The sequence below is a fragment of the Leucopleurus acutus genome, assembly GCF_964270905.1.
Source record: "Leucopleurus acutus genome assembly, chromosome: 8".
Lineage (NCBI taxonomy): Eukaryota > Metazoa > Chordata > Mammalia > Artiodactyla > Delphinidae > Leucopleurus > Leucopleurus acutus.
This window is the reverse complement of record NC_139151.1, coordinates 87,146,588-87,164,645: the sequence shown is the minus strand read 5'-3', so window position 1 is coordinate 87,164,645 and position 18,058 is coordinate 87,146,588. Positions and strand designations below refer to the sequence as shown.

Here is an 18,058-nt window from a genome sequence, read left to right as displayed (position 1 = left end):
AATCATGGAAATTAACATTCTGTTCTGTTCTTTCTCACGTAAATGTTTATGGCTGAGGAATTGCTGGAAGCTCTCCAGGCCATAGACAAACCTTTAGATGCAACATGGCAGTGGCAATGCGGGCAGTCCTAGAACAATGGGATGACCTGGTGCAGGGCTGCAGGCCCTGCCTGGCATTGATGGAGCCCAGGGTTTCCTCTCCTTTCATGCCTGCCCTCAAGGGCAAGGAGAGCTGGGTACCCTCCCACTGGGGCAGGTAGGTGTGATCAACATCATTTTTTGGATCAACATCAGCTTCAGTTGAAGTTCAAGAGGCTCAGAGAATTTTCAAGAATTTGTTCAAGTTTAAGTTAATAACATGTAGAGTTACATGTGGGATTCGAACTTAGGTTGAATTCTAAAGCCCCTATGCTTTTCTGCCTACATGAAATAGTTATTATTGCTCTGTAACAAATTACCTCAAAGCTTAGCAACTTAAAACCACGAACACTCATAATCACACAGTTTTTGAAGGCCAGAGAGCCAGGAGTGTTTTAGCTGGGTGGTTCTGCCTCAGAATCTCTCATGAGGTTGTAGTCAAGATGTTGGCCAAGGCTACTGTCATCTCAAGGCTCTACCAGGGCTGAAGAATCTGCTTCCAAACTCAGTAATGGGGCCGTTGGCAGGCCTTAGTTTCTTGCTGGCTATTGGCCGGAGGTTTCAGTTTTTCACCACATGGACCTCTCTAGAGGACTGTTCATAACATGGCAGCTTGTTTTCCCCGGAGCAAGAGATTCAAGAAAAAGAGAGCAGACGAAAGAGTACCCAGAAGCTGCAGTTAACTAATTGCAAAAGTTAAACGAATTAGTTTACAACTAATCTTAGATGTGACATACCACCACTTCTGCCACCTGCTATCGGTCAGAGACTAATCCTGGCACAACAAGGGAGGGGACGATACAAGGATGAGTACCAGGAGGCAGGGGTCACTGGGAACCATCTTGGAGGCTGGTGACCACTCTGCCCATCTTTCCAAAGTAAGACAAGAAGGCACAGACCTGCAAATAATAAGGTAATATCCCTGCAGAAAAGTCACAGAAAGTAATTTTAGTCTAACCACTTTTGAGGGGTTTTTGTTTATTTAAGAAAACATTTACACCTACTAGAGAATGGACTTGAGGATATGGGGAGGGGGAAGGGTAAGCTGTGACAAAGTGAGAGAGTGGCATGGACATATATACACTACCAAACGTAAAATAGATAGCTAGTGGGAAGCAGCTGCATGGCACAGGGAGATCAGCTCAGTGCTTTGTGACCACCTAGAGGGGTGGGATAGGGAGGGTGGGAGGGAGGGAGCCGCAAGAGGGAGGGGATATGGGAACATATGTATAATTGATTCACTTTGTTACAAAGCAGAAACTAACACACCATTGTAAAGCAATTATACTCCAATAAAGATGTTAAGAAAAAAAAAGAAAACATTTACTTCAATCAAGGCACTGGGCTGGCCCTATGAATACAGGCAGGAGTAACCCCAGGGCTTACAGGGACTTATGGCAGAAAACAAGAATCAAGCCATGTGGTCCTGGAAGAAGAGAAGAGGGAGAGGCCAAGAAAGAGAGCTGGGATCAGGACTCCAGGACAAGGTGGGTCTAAAGTCTTCTAGTTCAGATATGGGTTCATCCTCAGACAACCTGGGTTTATTTTCCTGGGGCTGGACAACATCCTCACAGAAAATGGGAGAGAGAAAAGAAGGGGGAGAGTGGGAGGTAGAAAAACAAACGACCAATTCCCGGACTCGCACAATTAGACATTCTTCCTCTAGCTTGAATTTATCAGACCCTATTTCAAGCCAAATTTTGCTAAGGAACTGGGTATGGAAAAAGAAAGAACCAACTAGATCCAAAAGATGCATAGGGGAAATGTCAGAGGCTGGGGTTAGAAGGCAGAGGAGATAGGTTCCGTAAAACCAAGTTCCAGGACTTTACAGTTTGAGTCTGTTCCGAGGTAGGACCTCTGATCACTGGGCAAATCAGAGTCCTGGACTGCTCACTCAAAACCATCCTTACATTCATTGTAATTATCTTGTTGAATAAATGAATTAAATCATTTCCATGAACTACCCCTCCCATCCCCACTATAGGTGTAAGAGGAACCTAGTTAGGTAATATCTTTCGTTGGATTCCCTTTCTACTCTTTGTCCCAAACACTTCCTCACCTGCTCATCAAAACCGATCTCCCCTTGGACTAGAGAAAGTCATCAACACCCTTTCCTCATCTGGATAAGGTTAATAATACCAGCTCCTACCTACCCCAGAGACACAAAGGAAACTGTTACACATGAAATCAATTTCACATTCTTCAAGACAGGCGGGGTTGGGGGTAAATTCCAAGAATTGCAATGATGTGCACAGCTACTTTAATTCTAAGAGGCCAGGTACGAAGATCACTCCAGAACAGCTAAGGCGCTTGTCAAGCCTGCAAATGCATTCCCCCAATGAGCCAGCCCACCCACGAGTCAAGAGAAAATCAGTTTCCCCTGCCCTGGTAAGTATTCAAGCCAAGCCAAGCCAATTTCCTCCCCCGAAAACCATCCAGCACCCGCGTCCTCCAAACCCCACGGTCCTAGAGTCCCCGCGCTGAGCTATCCAGCCTCCGCGCCCTACTCGGCTCCTCCCCATCCCGTAGTGCCAAGAGCCAGGCAGCTCCCGCCACCCTAAAGGACTACAGCCCCCGGCATGCCCCGCGCTGCTGTCGGAGTCTCCCGACCGTGCTTCTCCGCGTAGCTAGGTCACGTGACTCGGGGAAGATGGCCGCGCTGACGGCGGAGGTTTTTGCAGCTCTCCAGAGCCTGCTGAAGGTAAATGAGAGGGGTCGGGACAGCGCGAGGTAGGCCTTTGTCTCCGAGACTTTGCACAGAGCAGGAATTGGGAATAAATGGACCCCGATTTGGAGCCACGACGCTGCCGCTGCCTCTCACTGTGACTCCTAGCAGGTTGTTGCGCTTTTCCGAGCTTTTTGAAAGTACGAACAAAATTAATACCACTTTGACAGGATAGTGAGGAAACAAGACAATGGACCTGAAGGCGCTGTACAAATGTTCCCTACTAATAGCTTCGGGGGCTGGCTTTCGGGGTTGGTGCGTTGGGGTGGTAATCTCTAGATCCGCGTTGCCAGTTCCCCATTTCATCCCGCAGCCCATCTGCGCTCTCCAGTTCTCTCCTCTGCGTCCGCCCCCTGAGTCAAGTGTGCCTTCTGTATTCTCTTGAGTCCTGGGTTTGTTTGGTTTTTTTTGTGGTACGCGGGCCTCTCACTGTTGTGGCCTCTCCCGTTGCGGAGCACAGGCTCCGGACGCGCAGGCTCAGCGGCCATGGCTCACGGACCCAGCCGCTCCATGGCATGTGGGATCTTCCCGGACCGGGACACGAACCCGTGTCCCCTGCATCGGCAGGCGGACTCTCAACCACTGCGCCACCAGGGAAGCCCTCCTGGGTTTTTTTATTTGCTGTGACCCGTGTGAGGGCCAAAACACTCTCCTGACAATCACTTGAAAAATTGTGAGGATGGAAGGGATGTACTTCATATGGCTTTGTACGAGACTGGAATTTTTTGCTTAATTTATGACTTTCCCTATAGAAGAAGCGGCGGCTTTATCGTCCTTCGTAGAACTTGTCACTAGATGACATTATGCACCTGGTTGCCTGTTGTCTGCCTTTTTCTCACAAGAACGTGAGATCCACGAGGGACCTTGTTTTTAAAAAAACTCTAGACGGGGCTTCCCTGGTGGTGCAGTGGTTGAGAATACGCCTGCCACTGCAGGGGACACGGGTTCGAGCCCTGGTCTGGGAAGATCCCGCATGCTGCGGAGCAACTGGGCCCTTGAGCCACAACTACTGAGCCTGCGCGTCTGGAGCCTGTGCTCCGCAACAAGAGAGGCCGCGACAGTGAGAGGCCCGCGCACCGCAATGAAGAGTGGCCCCCGCTCGCCACAACTAGAGAAAGCCCTCGCACAGAAACGAAGACCCAACACAACCAAAAATAAATAAATTAATTAATTTTTTAAAAAAACTCCAGACGAAGAGGGTTGAGTTGATTACACTCAGCAGTTCATGGCACAGCATCATCATTGGTCCACATAATGGTCCTTCTTTTGTTTTAACCGCCTCCCCAGTGTTCACTTGTATTCTCCAATCTCTACGGGCATCTATTCTGTTATTCACAAATGTATGCATAACAAGCGTATCCTCCACACCTGGCATACAGCATGTGCTCAATAAATAGCTGTTCTATGAATTAATAAATGTAGTAAAGCTGGGACTGGAAACCTAGAGCTCTCAACTCCCAACCCAGTGCCTTTGCACCCTTACTGTGGCTGCTCTACCCCCAGCCCCCACCCCAATCCCTCTTCGTTCTATGGGCTTTTTTTCTTTAATACACTTATAAAAATCATTATTAATGTGTAACACACATACAAAAGAAGTGCACAGATTATAAGTGCACCGTTTAATGATTTATTACCACCACCACAGTCAAACAATGAAATGTTACCATTACGGCAGAAGTCTCTGTTGTCCCTTTGTTATTTCCCTCACTCTGCTCCCCAACAGTAACCACTATCTTTACTTCTAATATGTCAATTTAATATTGCTTACATTTGAACTTCACATAAATGGAATAATAGGGCATATTTTTGTGTGTGTGTCTGGCTTCTTTTGTTTGCTATTATGTAGCAGTAGTTCATTCCTTTGCATTCCTATTGTCCTATGTACTTTCTTTTTTAAAAAATTACATAAACTTTTAATTTTGAGATATAGGTTTACAGGCAGTTGCAAGAAACAATACAGAAAGATCCCATTTATCCATTACTCAGTTTTCCCCAATGGTAACATCTTGCAAAACTGTAGTATGATAGCACAACCAGGATATTGACATTGATAGTCAAGATTCACAACATTTTCCATCACCACAGTGTTCTTCATGTTGCCCTTTTATAGCCACACCCCCTTCCCCTCTGCCCTCACGCCTTTTGTAACCTCTGGTATTCACCAATTTGTTCTTCATTTCTGTAATTTTGTCATTTCAAGAATGTTATATAAGTGAGGGACTTCTCCAGTGGCGCAGTGGTTAAGAATCCGCCTGCCAATGCAGGGGGCACGGGTTCAGTCCCTGGTCTGGGAAGATTCCACATGCTGCAGAGCACCTCAGCTCGTGCACCACAACTACTGAGCCTGTGCTCTAGAGCCCGCGAGCCACAACTCCTGAGCCCACGTACCACAACTACTGAAACCCGTGCACCTAGAGCCCGTGCTCCACAACAAGAGAAGCCACTGCAGTGAGAATCCTGTGCACCACAAGGAAGAGTAGACCCCGCTCCCTGCAACTAAAAGTCCACGCACAGCAACAAAGACCCAACACAGCCAAAACCAAAAATAAATACTATAAAATAAAATCAGTTGTTTCTATACACAAACAATGAAACATTCCAAAAAAAAAGTTATATAAGTGAAATCATATAATATGTAAACTTTTGGGACTGGCATTTTTCATTGAGCCCAATTTTCTGGAGCCATGTTATGTGTTTTAATAGTTCTTCCCTTTTTATTGCTAAGTAGTATTCTATGGTATGACATCTACATTGTTTCCAGTTTTTTGCTATTACAAGTAAACCTGCTATAAACATTTGTAGACAGATTTCTGTATGAACATAAGTCTTTATTTCTCTGAAATGAATGCCCAGGAGAACAGTTCTGGATCATTTGGTAGTTACATGTTTAGGGTTTTGTTGTTGTTTTTATGAAGCTGCCAAGCTGTTTTCCGGAGCGGCTGTACTACTTCATATTCCCAACAGCAATGCACGAACGGTCCAGTTTCTCCCCATCCTCGCCAGCATTTATTGGCATCACTATATTTTATTTGAGCTATTCTGATAGGTGTGTATTTATATCTCATTGTGGTTTTAATTCAGAGTTCCCTAATGGTTAATGATGTTGGACATCTTTTCGCGTGCTTGTTTACCATCTGTGTATCTTCTTCAGCAGAATATTGCTTTATGTCTTTTGCTCATATTCTAATTTCATTGTTTGCTTTTTTACTTTTGCATTTCTTTATATATTCTAGATAATGGTCGTTTGTCAGATATGTGGTTTGCACATAGTCTTCCCTAGTATTTAACTGTCTTTTCATCCTCTTCACAAAGGTGTATTAATTTGCTAGGTCTGCTGTAACAAAGTACTACAGACTTGGTGGCTGACACAACAGAAATGTATTGTGTCCCAGTTCTGGAGGCCAGAAGTCTGAGATCAAGGTGTCAGCCAAGTTGGTTCCTTCTGAGGGCTTTGAGGGACAAATTGTTCTGTGCCTCTCTCCTAACTTCTGGTGGTTTCTGGTGATATTTAGTGTATCTTGGCTTGTAGATCTCTGCATTGATCTTCATATGAAGTTCTCCCTGTTTGCATTTTTGTGTCTAAACTATCCCTTTTAATTAGGACATCGGTCATATTGGATTAGGGTCCACCCTATGACCTCATCTTTATATTTTTTGTCATATATTTTTATATGACTATATTTATAGTCATATAAATATGACTATATCTGCAATAATCCTATTTCTAAATGAGATCACATTTTCAGATAGTGGGGGTTATGACTTCAATATATGACTTTTAGGGGGGACACAGTTCAACCCATAACAGGAGCTTTAGCAGAGCAAAAAATGTTTTAATTTTGATGAAATACAGTTTTTCAAAAATTTTTCCTTTTATGAATTGTGATTTTTTAATGAATTACGCTTTTGGTGTAAAGTTTAAGAACTCTTTGTGAAGCCATAGCTCTCCAAATTTTCCCCTCTTTTTATCTAAAAGTTTTATAGTTTACATTTGTATAACATTTTAAAAAATATTTATTTATTTTATTTTTGGCTGCGTTGGGTCTTCGTTGCTGCGCGCAGGCTTTCTCTAGTTGCGGCGAGTGGGGGCTGCTCTTCTTTGCGGTGCGTGGGCTTCTCATTGCGGTGGCTTCTCTTGTTAAGGAGCATGGGCTCTAGGCACGCGGGCTTCAGTAGTTGTGGCTTGCGGGCTCTAGAGCGCAGGCTCAGTAGTTGTGGTGCACAGGCTTAGTTGCTCTGCGGCATGTGGGATCTTCCCAGACCAGGGCTCTAACCTGTGTCCCCTGCATTGGCAGGTGTATTCTTAACCACTGCGCCACCAGGGAAGTCCCTACATTTATATAACATTTAAGTCCATGATTGATTTTGCATTAATTTTGTATAAGGTGTGTGGAAAAGTTTGAGAATTTTTTTTTTTTGGCCTGTGAATGTCCCCTTGTTCCAATATCATTTGTTGAAAAGGGCTTTCTTTCCTCCATTGAATTGCTTTTGCAACTTTGTCAAGAATCAATTGGGCATATTTACTGGGTCTACTTCAGGGTTCTTTAGTTTGTTCCATTGATCTATTTGTTTATCCCTCTGAGAATACCATACAGTCTTGATTATCGTAGCTATATAATGTCTTGAAATCAGATAGATGGATTCCTCCTACTTCATTCTTTATCAGAATTGTTTTAGCTATTCTAGTTTCTTTACCTTCCTGTATAAATTTTAGAATGATCTTGGATATATCTTAAAAAAAAAAACTTGCTGAGATTTTCATAGGAATTGGGTTAAATCTGTACATCATTTAGGAGCAAATTGATGTCTTAATGTGTTGGATCATCCAATCCATGATCATGATGTGTCTCCCCATTGATTTAGATCCTTGATTTCTTTTATCTGTATTGTATAATTTTCAGTATACAAGTCCTGTACATGTTTTGTTAGATTTATACCTAAGTATTTCTCTTTTTTTTGAGCAATTGCAAATGATATTGTACTTTTAATTCCAGTGTCTACATGTTCATTGCTAGTGTGTAGAAATACATCTGATTTTAGTAGGTGTATCTTGGATCTGCAAACTGCTGAACTCACTTATTCTAAAAGTTTTTTTGTACATTTCTTGGGACTTTCTCATAGACAGTCATGTCCCTGCAAATAAGTACAGTTTTATTTCTTCCTTTCTGATCTGCAGACCTTTTATTTCTTTCTCTTGCCTTATTTCAGTGGCTAGAATTTTCAGCACAATGTGGAATAACAGTGGTGAGAGCCCACATCCTTGCCTTGTTCCCAACTTTAGTCTTTCATCATTAAGTATGTTTTCTCTAGGTTTTTTGGTAGATGCTCTATGTCAAGTTATGGAAGTTCCCCTCTATTCCTAATTTTATGAGAGTTTTCATCAAGAATGGATGTTGAATTTTGTCAACTGCTCTTTCTGCATTGATTGATACCCAATGATTTTCTCCTTGAGCCTGGTAATATGGTGGATCACATAGATTTTCAAATACTGAACTGGCCTAGCATCCCTGGAATAAATTCCACCTAGTTATAGTGAATAATCCTTTTTATATATTGCTGAATTCTGTTTGTTAGTATGTTGTTAAGGATCTTTGCCTCTATTTTTATGAGGGACATTGGTCTGTAGTTGTTTTTTTGTTTTGTTTTATACAGGCTTTGTCTGATTTTGGTATCAGGGTAATCCTAGCTTTGTGAAATGAATTGGGAAGTGTTTCCTCCTTTTCTGTTTTCTAGAAGAGATTGTGTAGAATTAGTTAATTCTTTCTTTAAATGTGTGTTAGAATTCTCCGGTGAAACCATCTGGGTCTGGTGATTTCTTTTCTGGGGGTTTTAAAATTACAAATTCAATTTCCTTAACAGTTATAGCACTACTCACGTTTTCAATTTTATATTGGGAGAGTTATGGTAGTTTATGTTTTTCGAGAAATTGATCCACTTCATTTAAACTGTCACATTTGTGTGTATAGAGTTGCTTGTAGTTATTCTCTTATTTTCTTTTTGAAATCTGCAGGGTCTGTAGTGATATGCCCTGCTTCATTCCTGATATTGGTAATTTGTGTCTCCTTTCTTTTTAATTTTGTCAGTCTTGCTAAAAGTTTGTTAATTTTATTGATATTTTCGAAGAACTAGTTCTTTGTTCCATTGATTTTTCCTTTTTTATGTTTTCAGTTTCTTTGGTGCCTGCCCTTTGTTGTTTCCTTCCTTATTCCTTTGGGTTTATTATGCTCTTGTTTTTCTAGGTTCTTGAGATGAGGACTTAGATTATTTATTTGAGACTTTTCCTCTTTTCTAATATATACATTTAATGCTGTAAATTTCCCTCTCAGCACCATCTTGGCCGTATTCCCAAATTTTGGTGTTGTTTTTCATTTTCATTCATTCAGTGTAATTTTTTTAACTTTCCTTTCAATCTGTGGATTATTTAGAAATGTGTTGTTTAAATTTCCAAATGTTTGGACATGTTCTTGTTATCTTACTGATTTCTAATGTGACTCCATTGTGATCACTGAGAACACACTCTGTATGATTTAGTTCTTTTAAGTTTGTTAAGGTTTGTTTTTTGGCTCAGAATATCCTCTATCTGGTATGTGTTCAGTGAGCTTTTGAAAAGAGTGTGTATTCTGTTGTTACTGGGTAGTGTTCCATAAATGTCAGTTAGATTGATTGATGGCGTTGTGGAGTTCTTCTGTGTCCTTGTTGAATCCTGTCTAGTTGTTCTATCAATTGTTGAAAGAGGGGTGTTGAAGACTCCAACTGTATTTATAGATTTGTCGATTTCTCCTTTCAGTTCTGTTTGTTTTTGCTTCACATATTTTGCAGCTCTCTTGCTGAGGGCGTGCACATTCAGGATGTCTTCTGGTCGACAGAACTTTTTACCTTTATGTAATGTCCCTCTCTGTCTCTGGTAATTTTCTCTGCTGTGAAGTCTACTTTATCTGATATTAAAGTAGCCACCCTTGCTTTCCTGATTAATGTTTGCATGATCTATCTTTTTCCATGCTTTTCCTTTTAATCTGTCTCTGTCATTATGTTTGAAGGGAGTTTCTTGTAGATAGCATTTAACTGAGTCATATTTTTTAATCCACTCAGCCAGTTTCTCTTTTAATTGGTATATTTAGACCACTTACAGCCAATGTAATTATTGAAATATTAGAACTTAAGTTTGCCATTTTATTTTTTGTTTTCTATTTGTTCTTTTATTTATTTTTTGTTCTTTTACTGCCTTCCTGTGGGTTATTCGATCAATTGAACATTTTTTGCAATTCCATTTTGATTTATCGGTAGTGTTTTAAAATTCATTTCTCTTTATAACTCTTATAGTGGTTGTTCAACTTATTACATTTATTTACTATAACATCACAATCTCAGTGACATATCAGTGTCATCATTTTACCAGTTAGAGTGAAGTCATCCCTTTATAGTCCTACCCTTATTTATAATATAATTGTCTTAAATATTTCCTCATATATATATACATTTACAGCCACATCGGACAGTGGCTTTTCTTTTTGTTCATATATCCCAGACTTCGAGCTGAAGAAGAGGGCCACCCAGAACGCCAGTGGGTGAAAACAAACTCCAACAAATACTTGCTCTCTGTAGCCAAAGACCAAGAAAGGGGCGGCTTAGGAAGACAGAAGACTTTTAGACAATAACTGCTCTACTCCACCAAAACACCACTGAAAAAAGTGTGTCCCCGCTCCACTGTACGTCAACAAAGTCTGAGAGCGAACACCCCCATCAGGGCGGTGTCAGAGGAGGCCAAGTAGGGCGCTGGACCTCCATCCCCACGAGCTGGTAACAAGTTCCACCACCCCACGGTATTCGTGGAAGCTACTGGAGCCAGCACTTCCACCCCTGCCCAGTAGCTACAAGGAACCCCTGTTTTGGGTGTGAGCAGGAACCAAGTAGGGGAGCTGGACTTCTGTCTCCATTTGGTAGTAATGAAGCAACAACCCCCAGCCCTACCGTGCTCGTCCTGCCGCCTGAGCAGTGTCAGAGAAAGCCAGCTAAAATAGAAGATTTCAATACGTTCCAGAGGCTCAGCACGTAATATGGCCATGTCATTCCTTTGTCATGAGGTCCGTAGCAGGTCTGTCTTCTCTTCTCCCCTTTCAGAGTCGTCTTACATTTGTTTTGTATAAAGTGCCCAGGGAATGTAGTTGTGTTTAGCAGGAAAAATAGGGAAAAGTACATCTATGTCATCTTCACAGAACTGGAAGTGTCCTATGCACCTCTTAGGTGTCACACCATGACGGAGACAGTATTACGTTCTAAAAAAAATGTATTTTCAGAGTCTGAGTTTGTTGCTTGTTTTGTTTTTTTCCAGGCCTCCTCGAAAGATGTTGTCAGACAGCTGTGCCAAGAGAGCTTTTCCAGTTCAGCCCTTGGCTCGAGAAAGCTCTTGGATGTTACGTGTTCCAGCTTGTCTGTGACCCAGGAGGAGGCAGAACAAGTAAGTGGGGTCAGAAACGACCTCTGGCCGCTGGCTTCGCGGCTCATTAGTCTCTTCCTTGACTTCCCAGTTGTTGCCGCGTCCAAGGGAATTTTTCCCCTGAAGTGTCTGTTGACCTTATAGCAAACTTAAAATAGATGCTTTTTTCTTTTTTAATGTTAGTGAACTTAAAAGCCATTGTCTTTGAACCTTCACTTCCTTGTGATAAGTGAGACGTGGATGGGAAAAGTATACCCAGAGTCGGAGCTCCTGACCATTTCCTTTTCAGACTTTCACCTAGACAGTATGGACAAAAGCCAACCTTGCTATGATTTTCTTTCCCAACCTGTAACTTAATAGTGCTGATGAATTGTTGGCTGGATAGCTTAGGCAGACTTTTCAGGGATGGCTGGGCAGAAACTCTGAGGCCTGAGTATGATTAGGGAGGATGTACTGCTGGACCTCACCTGATCTCAGGTGGCCAAGAGGACAAGGATGGTTATGTAGCACTCACAGCCTTATCTTTCCATGGCAACTGTGTTTCCAAAACAGTAATTCATCCAAGCAGACCTATGTTGTTGTTGTTATTTTTTAATCTGGAGCTTGGCTTATTGAAGTGAGAGACAGCAGCAAGGTTATGAAAGTGAGTTGGAGTCTTAGTTTGGGTTCCTCAAAAGTAGACCGCGAGGCAACGACCTGGCTGCTAGTAGTTACTTGGGAGGTGATTCCAGAAAGCACAAAGGAGGGAGTGAGGAAAATCAGGCCGGGAAGAGAGACAAGCCAGGAGAAGGATATGTTAGGGAGCGGTCAGTGCTGCGGGGTCTGCAGTTGAGATCCTGTAAGAAACCACATGGGTAAATGCCCCAGCACTGTCACCCTGGAAGGCAGGGAGGGTGGGGCATTTATCCACTCACTCCCACCCTTCACCAGTAGAGGCTTACTGTCCCCTCGCCTCTGGGTTGTGCTTTTCTGAGCTGAGCAACCTCCCGTGGCATCCGGGAAAGTCCTAAAGCGGAGAAAGTTACCTCCAGAGAGTCCTGTTCTGTTCCGCTGAGCAGCAGATTCACTTGGAAGGACACAGGGTAGAATCCAGCGTCCTAGCGGGGCAGCGCCAGGCATTCCTTCCACAGGGAGGTCCGCGCAGCCGGCCTGGAGCTGTTTGTTTGCCTGCCTCACCCCACCAGGTGACAGCCTAGGGGTGAGGACGTGACAGTCCAGCCAGCCTGGATGAGAAGCCCCAACTCCCCAGGAGCCAGGACCTCTGGCAGCAATTCAGTAAGCACGGCTTTGGGTGCTGGCACAGACCACGCAGCCACACTCAGGGAAGCCCAAGCCGCGGGCCCCGGTGTTTCTGCAGCCCTCGCGGTCCAGAGGCAGGGGACTGGTGCAGTGTTGTCTAGTAACACCGCTGACTTTCTGCTTCTCTCACATTAAGAGGGGAACAGGCTAGAAAGTTAGCTTAAGGTCAGAGTCCGTGCACAAGGAAGGGGATTTATTAACCCTTTGCCCACAAGCAGAGACTTTCTGGCAGGTTAACAGCATCCTTGGTCAGGCAGCTACATGTCTTCTAAGCAACAGGTGAGCTTGGAGGTGGGCCGAGGCACGTGAGCATCAGCGTCTGTACCAGGGGCCTCCGGACTCCTGGGATTCAGCTTGAATGACGGTGGCCGTTTGTGGCAGGCCCTCTTCCCAGCAGGGGAGATAGAGCCCTGTCCCCTGTCCCCCTGCCCCTCACCACCCAGGGCTCCCCGTCTGTCCTGCAGCTGCTCCAGGCTCTGCACCGCCTCACCAGGCTAGTGGTGTTCCGTGACCTGTCCTCCGCCGAGGCGATTCTGGCACTCTTTCCTGAAAATTTCCACCAAAACCTCAAAAACCTGCTGACAAAAATCATCCTAGAACACGTGTAAGTGCTTATTTCTTGGGAGTTTCTTGTAATGCTTGTATTTTTTATTCCTGTTCTGGAAAAAATATGCTTATTCTTGAAAAGCAAGCACAGGTAAGCAAAAAGAAGGAAACCGTAATCCCACCACCCAGAGGGTTAGTAGTGTTAATTCCTTAACGGGAAACCTTTTAAGACTGGTTTATTTTTTCCATTTACACATAGAGGGTTGGTGTTGCTTTTGTTTTTAACACAATGGGATCATGCCGTTTTATAACTTGCTTGTTTTCATTTAGTAGAATTAACATTAATGATATTTCAGGTCGATAAATATTTACCTTCAGTATCATTCTTATTGGGTAAATATATTCCATTACATGAAGAAATTATGTGTAATTTAGTTAATAAATTCCTTAGGGTTGGACATTTAGGCTATTGGCAGTTTTCACTGCAGTGAACAATTTATTGTGGAACCTTTGCCCACATTGTGCGTCCTTATTTCCTCACTGGTAAATGGTGGTATTGAGGCTTTGGCTTTTTCTTATCAAGTCTGCCGTCGGAAAGATTGCACCAACTACTCCTCCACCAGGAGGACGTTGATGTGCCACTCTCCCGACACCATCACCAGCACTGAGGGTGTTTTGTTTTGTTTTTTTACTTTTTATTCCCAGTTTCACAAATGGCAAATGGTACCTCATTTCAGTTTATATATCTTTGGTACTAGTGATGTCAAATATCTTTTTCATGTTATTGGTCACTTTTATTCTTTTGTGAATTTTCTGTACATTTTCTAGCTGGGCAAATCCTTTTAGATACATACAATTTAAGCAGAACTGATTAACTACTGGTTAGCAGCAGGCTTGAAGAGACCTCTCTGATAATAATAACTGATAATGCTTACTTCCCAAGGGTTTTGTTGTTTATTTAGAAACTTTCTCTTGCGTGACCACAGTTTACTATGACTCTGCTTGGCATCTCACTATGGCGTGATTTGTGTAGCATCAGACACGTCTGTTAGATGTGTTTTGCGTAAGATGCCATACTTTGCATAGTAGATGCTCAGTAAAGAGAGGATAAGTTGACCTTTTCTGCTTTGTCTCTGAGAACAATAGCACAGTTACAGTGCATTTAGCCTTTTCCTGCTTTTCCTAAGCCATGAAAACTAACAGCATCTATGGCCTTAACATCACTCAGTTTTGTAAAACAAGCAAACAAAAAACTGCTCCTTGGAGGGAGGCATTTCTGTGGTCCTTTCCTGTCAGGAGGTGATTATAGGTTTTAAGATCACAGAAGGGCCTCATTATCAGAAGACTCAATTCGCATCCCTTTTCCATTATAGTTTTCTTATCTTTCCCTCTTAAACAGATCTACTTGGAGAGCTGAAGCCCAAACAAATCAGAGTGAGTACCAAGAAACCTGCCTCTTCCTCCTTCCCCCTCCTCCCCAGCCCCAGCCCTAAATCTACCAGAGTTTTTAACTAAAGTCAAAGTGAATTAACCTAATCCCAAACCGAATAGTGTTTGTTACGTATTTCTTTTTAATTCCACTTTTTAATTTCTTTTCTGGTTATAAACCTAGTATAATAGAGGCATGTTGTTAAAAAACAAACAAATATCCTAAGCAGAAAGTGAAGTACTTAAAATAACTATATTTCCATTGGAAAACAAATTAACCATGATTGAAATTAGTGTGAAAGATTGAATAAAAGTGGGTGTTTGATAAACAGTCACTAAACTCACTCTGAGCCGGTCACAGTGCCGCAGACTCTACCTGCATTAACTCATTTAGTCCTCCCAGCAGCCCTGTGAGCTAGGCTGAGATCATCCCCATTTTACAGGTGAGCAAACAGAGGCTCAGAGGTTAGACAGGTGGTAGAACACACATTCAAGCCAAGTCTGTGTGTCTCTCAAACAAAAGCTCTCTCCGCTATTCTCAGAGCTACACATTGCCTAAGACTCCAGCCACAGCCTCCTCTTCTCCACCTGTGTCATTCCTCATTCTGTCTGGACATCTGGAGGGTTGGGTGTTCAGGCAGAAGCTGGAGGTGCTGACCACCACGAATCTGCACTAAGTGCAGGGGCCACGATCAGTGGTGAGGAAGGCCCAGGGCTTGCTGTGGGGTCTTGGGCCCTGTCTGTCTCCCCCCCTCAGAGGCTTGCTGTGTGGATCACATGCGTACCCACGTGCAGCCCTTGGAGCTGCCTGTCGTCGAGGAAAGGCTTAGTACGCAGGTGGCGTGAGCACTGAGCCGAGCTGTCCCCACACAGTCTCTCTGCCGCGCCTGGTCGACCTGGACTGGAGGGTGGACATCAAAACCTCCTCAGACAGCATCAGCCGCATGGCCGTCCCTACCTGCCTGCTCCAGATGAAGGTACATCCACTGTCATGCTCACTAGAAGGAAAGGAGGGGCAGCAGGGGCTCGGCGCCCCTGCGGTCCAGCAAAAATGCCAGACTCCAAGTTTTAGGATCTCCAACCCCATAAATAAAAAAAATTTAGCACCCCCAAATGCAGTGTTTATTTAGAAAGTATATGTGTATTAACGTACTACAGTCATAATAAAACATATACCGAAACTAGAAATTTTAAAACAAGACAAACACAGAATATAAATTTACAGAATAATTTGCTGACACCTAAAGGTTGTCTTAGACACTTACAGGAAGGTTTGGCTTTAACAATAGAAGCACGCACTCAGATTTCCAGTTGCCTTCTTGAGAACTTTGGTATACTTTTCCAAATTCCTGTCCAATCTTAGGCTGTTGCCATTTGTACTGTGCTGAACAAGGGCTCCTATTAGCAGTTGGAGAAGTATCAGTTCTTCATCTTATTGTTCACATTCTTCATTGGTGTTATCTTCACAGTTATTTTCAGGAGTCTTTTTAAGCCACATACCCATTTTTAGGGTTTGTTTAGTTAAAACTAGGTAGCATAATGCTGTATTTACTGAACCACCAGACACCCAGAAACTCAACAGCTGTAAGAAAATGAAAGAGCAAGGGTGCCTCTAACAACTAAGTTTTTAACTATTACTAAGGCTTACTTTAAAAAAAAAAAAAAGATACAAATACATATAACTAGAGGCTGTAATATTTTTCCTACATCCCGGAGGATTCTTACATACCCCTAGAGCCCACGGCCTAAAGTACCAGCATGAACCCAGGATGTTTCCTCACTCGAGTGCCCAGAGAGAGTTGGGGGCGGGAGGGTGAGTGAGCCTGGCTTCTCCGACCCCTGCCCGGAGCCCCTGAGACAGCTCCCTCCCTGTCCCCAGTTGCTGAGTGACTCCAGGGCTGCGACTCTCTGTGACTCTGAGCAAAGAGCCTCTCTTCGGAGCTTCGCCAGAACGGGGTGGGGCCTGCAGGTCGAAGAGAGGCAGCTCTGACTTTGGGGCAGTGTTCTCTTTTCAGATCCAGGAAGATCCCAGTCTGTGTGGGGAGCAGCCCTCCGTGTCAGCTGTCACTGTGGAGCTGAGTAAGGAGACCCTGGACACGATGTTAGACGGGCTGGGCCGCATCCGGGACCAGCTCTCCGCTGTGGCCAGCAAGTGACGCGGCCAGCCGGCCCCCAGCACACGCCGTCCTCGCAGCAGGCAGCGGTGGGGACATGGGGGCTGCTATCCAGAAGGCGCGGTTGGACCAGGCAGAAGCAGCCAGGCCCCCGCGCTGCTTTTTCCTCTTTCCAAAGATGGAGCAGAAGCTGCTGATCTCGCGAGGCTCCTGTGTGGGACTTAATGACCCCGTGGCAGCAGGAGGGAGCGTTTGCTTGGTCAGCCGCCTCCGTCTGGCTGATTGGAGAATTCAGGCCCAAATTGTGGTGCTCGTCTTAATGAGTTCCTTTCGCTCTGATGAGCTCATTTCCAGCTCTGGAATGCACGCAGGGAGTCAGGTGGGTGACACCAGCAGTTCTGCTTCTCTGTCAGAGAAGCCAGGTGGATCCCACAGGGCAGGACCCCCTCTGCGTGCCTGCCTGCCCTGAGCCCAGAGCCTGCCCGAGCTCCCTCAGCCCTGCTGGACCACCTGGCAGCGAAGGAAGTCTGAAATGGGAACTCATTTCCTTCTCATTGGAGCCAGAGGCCCCTTCCTTGATGTAATGCAGCCACTCAGGGTGAAGAAGTAGGAGTGATTGGAAATAAATAACAGTTCTAAAAACTTCATGATTCCGGTCACGCTTCTGTAGCTTCTGTCCTTAGCCCGAGTCGTTTCCTTAGGCCCGTGCTGCCTCTCGTTTGTAAAGGTGACCCCAGCTTCCTCGTTCCTAGCTCAGCTCATCAGCACGGGATGACCTGAAACCGGGCCTGTGAACCGGCCCACCTTCCATGTATCCGTCCGTCACGTAGAGCAAAAGCAAGCACTGCTGACATCAGCAGGTGCTTGTCGCGAGAGCTGTGATGAAAGCACTCTTCGAGGAGTTTAACCAGATAGAACCGTCTGTCACGGGCCTGACAAGTCCCAGGGGCTCAGTGTAAGGTGTTCCCCCTTCCTCCTCCAGATCACCCAGTGGCAAGAGCCTGCCTGCTCTGAGCGCATTGTTTGGCGGCTTCTCAGGTGGGGTGTGTGGACGGGGTGGGAGGGTGGGTGGAGGAGGCAGGACTTCGGGCTAAGAGGATGCTCTTGAGCTCAGTTCCTGCCCACCCCAAGGTTTGTTTTGTTTTGTTTTAATTAAATGGGAATAATAATCATACCTACTCTACAGCGCTTTTGTGAAGACTAAGTGATATAATGTACCTAAAAGCACTGCGCACTGTTACGGCAAATAGGAAGGACTGGATGATGCTGGCTTCGGTTACTAATGGGAAGCAAAGTAGAAAGCTCTCTGCATTCATTGCTTCATCTACTGTAAAGGGGTTGGGTGACGGTGAATGTTATTATCCTCCCTTTATC

At 44.3% G+C, this 18,058-nt stretch overlaps 1 protein-coding gene across 3 annotated transcripts; it reads left to right on the top strand.

Moving 5' to 3' along the window:
- The first annotated feature begins 2,784 nt into the window (after positions 1-2,784).
- Positions 2,785-17,437, top strand: COMMD9 (COMM domain containing 9). 3 transcript variants are annotated; one of them, XM_082845832.1, is made up of 6 exons: positions 2,785-2,839; positions 11,193-11,318; positions 13,061-13,200; positions 14,542-14,576; positions 15,444-15,547; positions 16,586-17,437. In XM_082845832.1, the coding sequence occupies exons 1-6, from the start codon at positions 2,789-2,791 to the stop codon at positions 16,724-16,726; spliced, it is 597 nt and encodes a 198-aa protein (XP_082701958.1). In that variant the 5' UTR covers positions 2,785-2,788; the 3' UTR covers positions 16,727-17,437. The 3 variants fall into 3 exon arrangements, with proteins under 3 accessions (XP_082701958.1, XP_082701957.1, XP_082701959.1); XM_082845831.1 differs by having other exon boundaries at positions 13,040-13,200; XM_082845833.1 differs by having other exon boundaries at positions 13,040-13,200; positions 16,572-17,437.
- Positions 17,438-18,058: the final 621 nt, after the last annotated feature.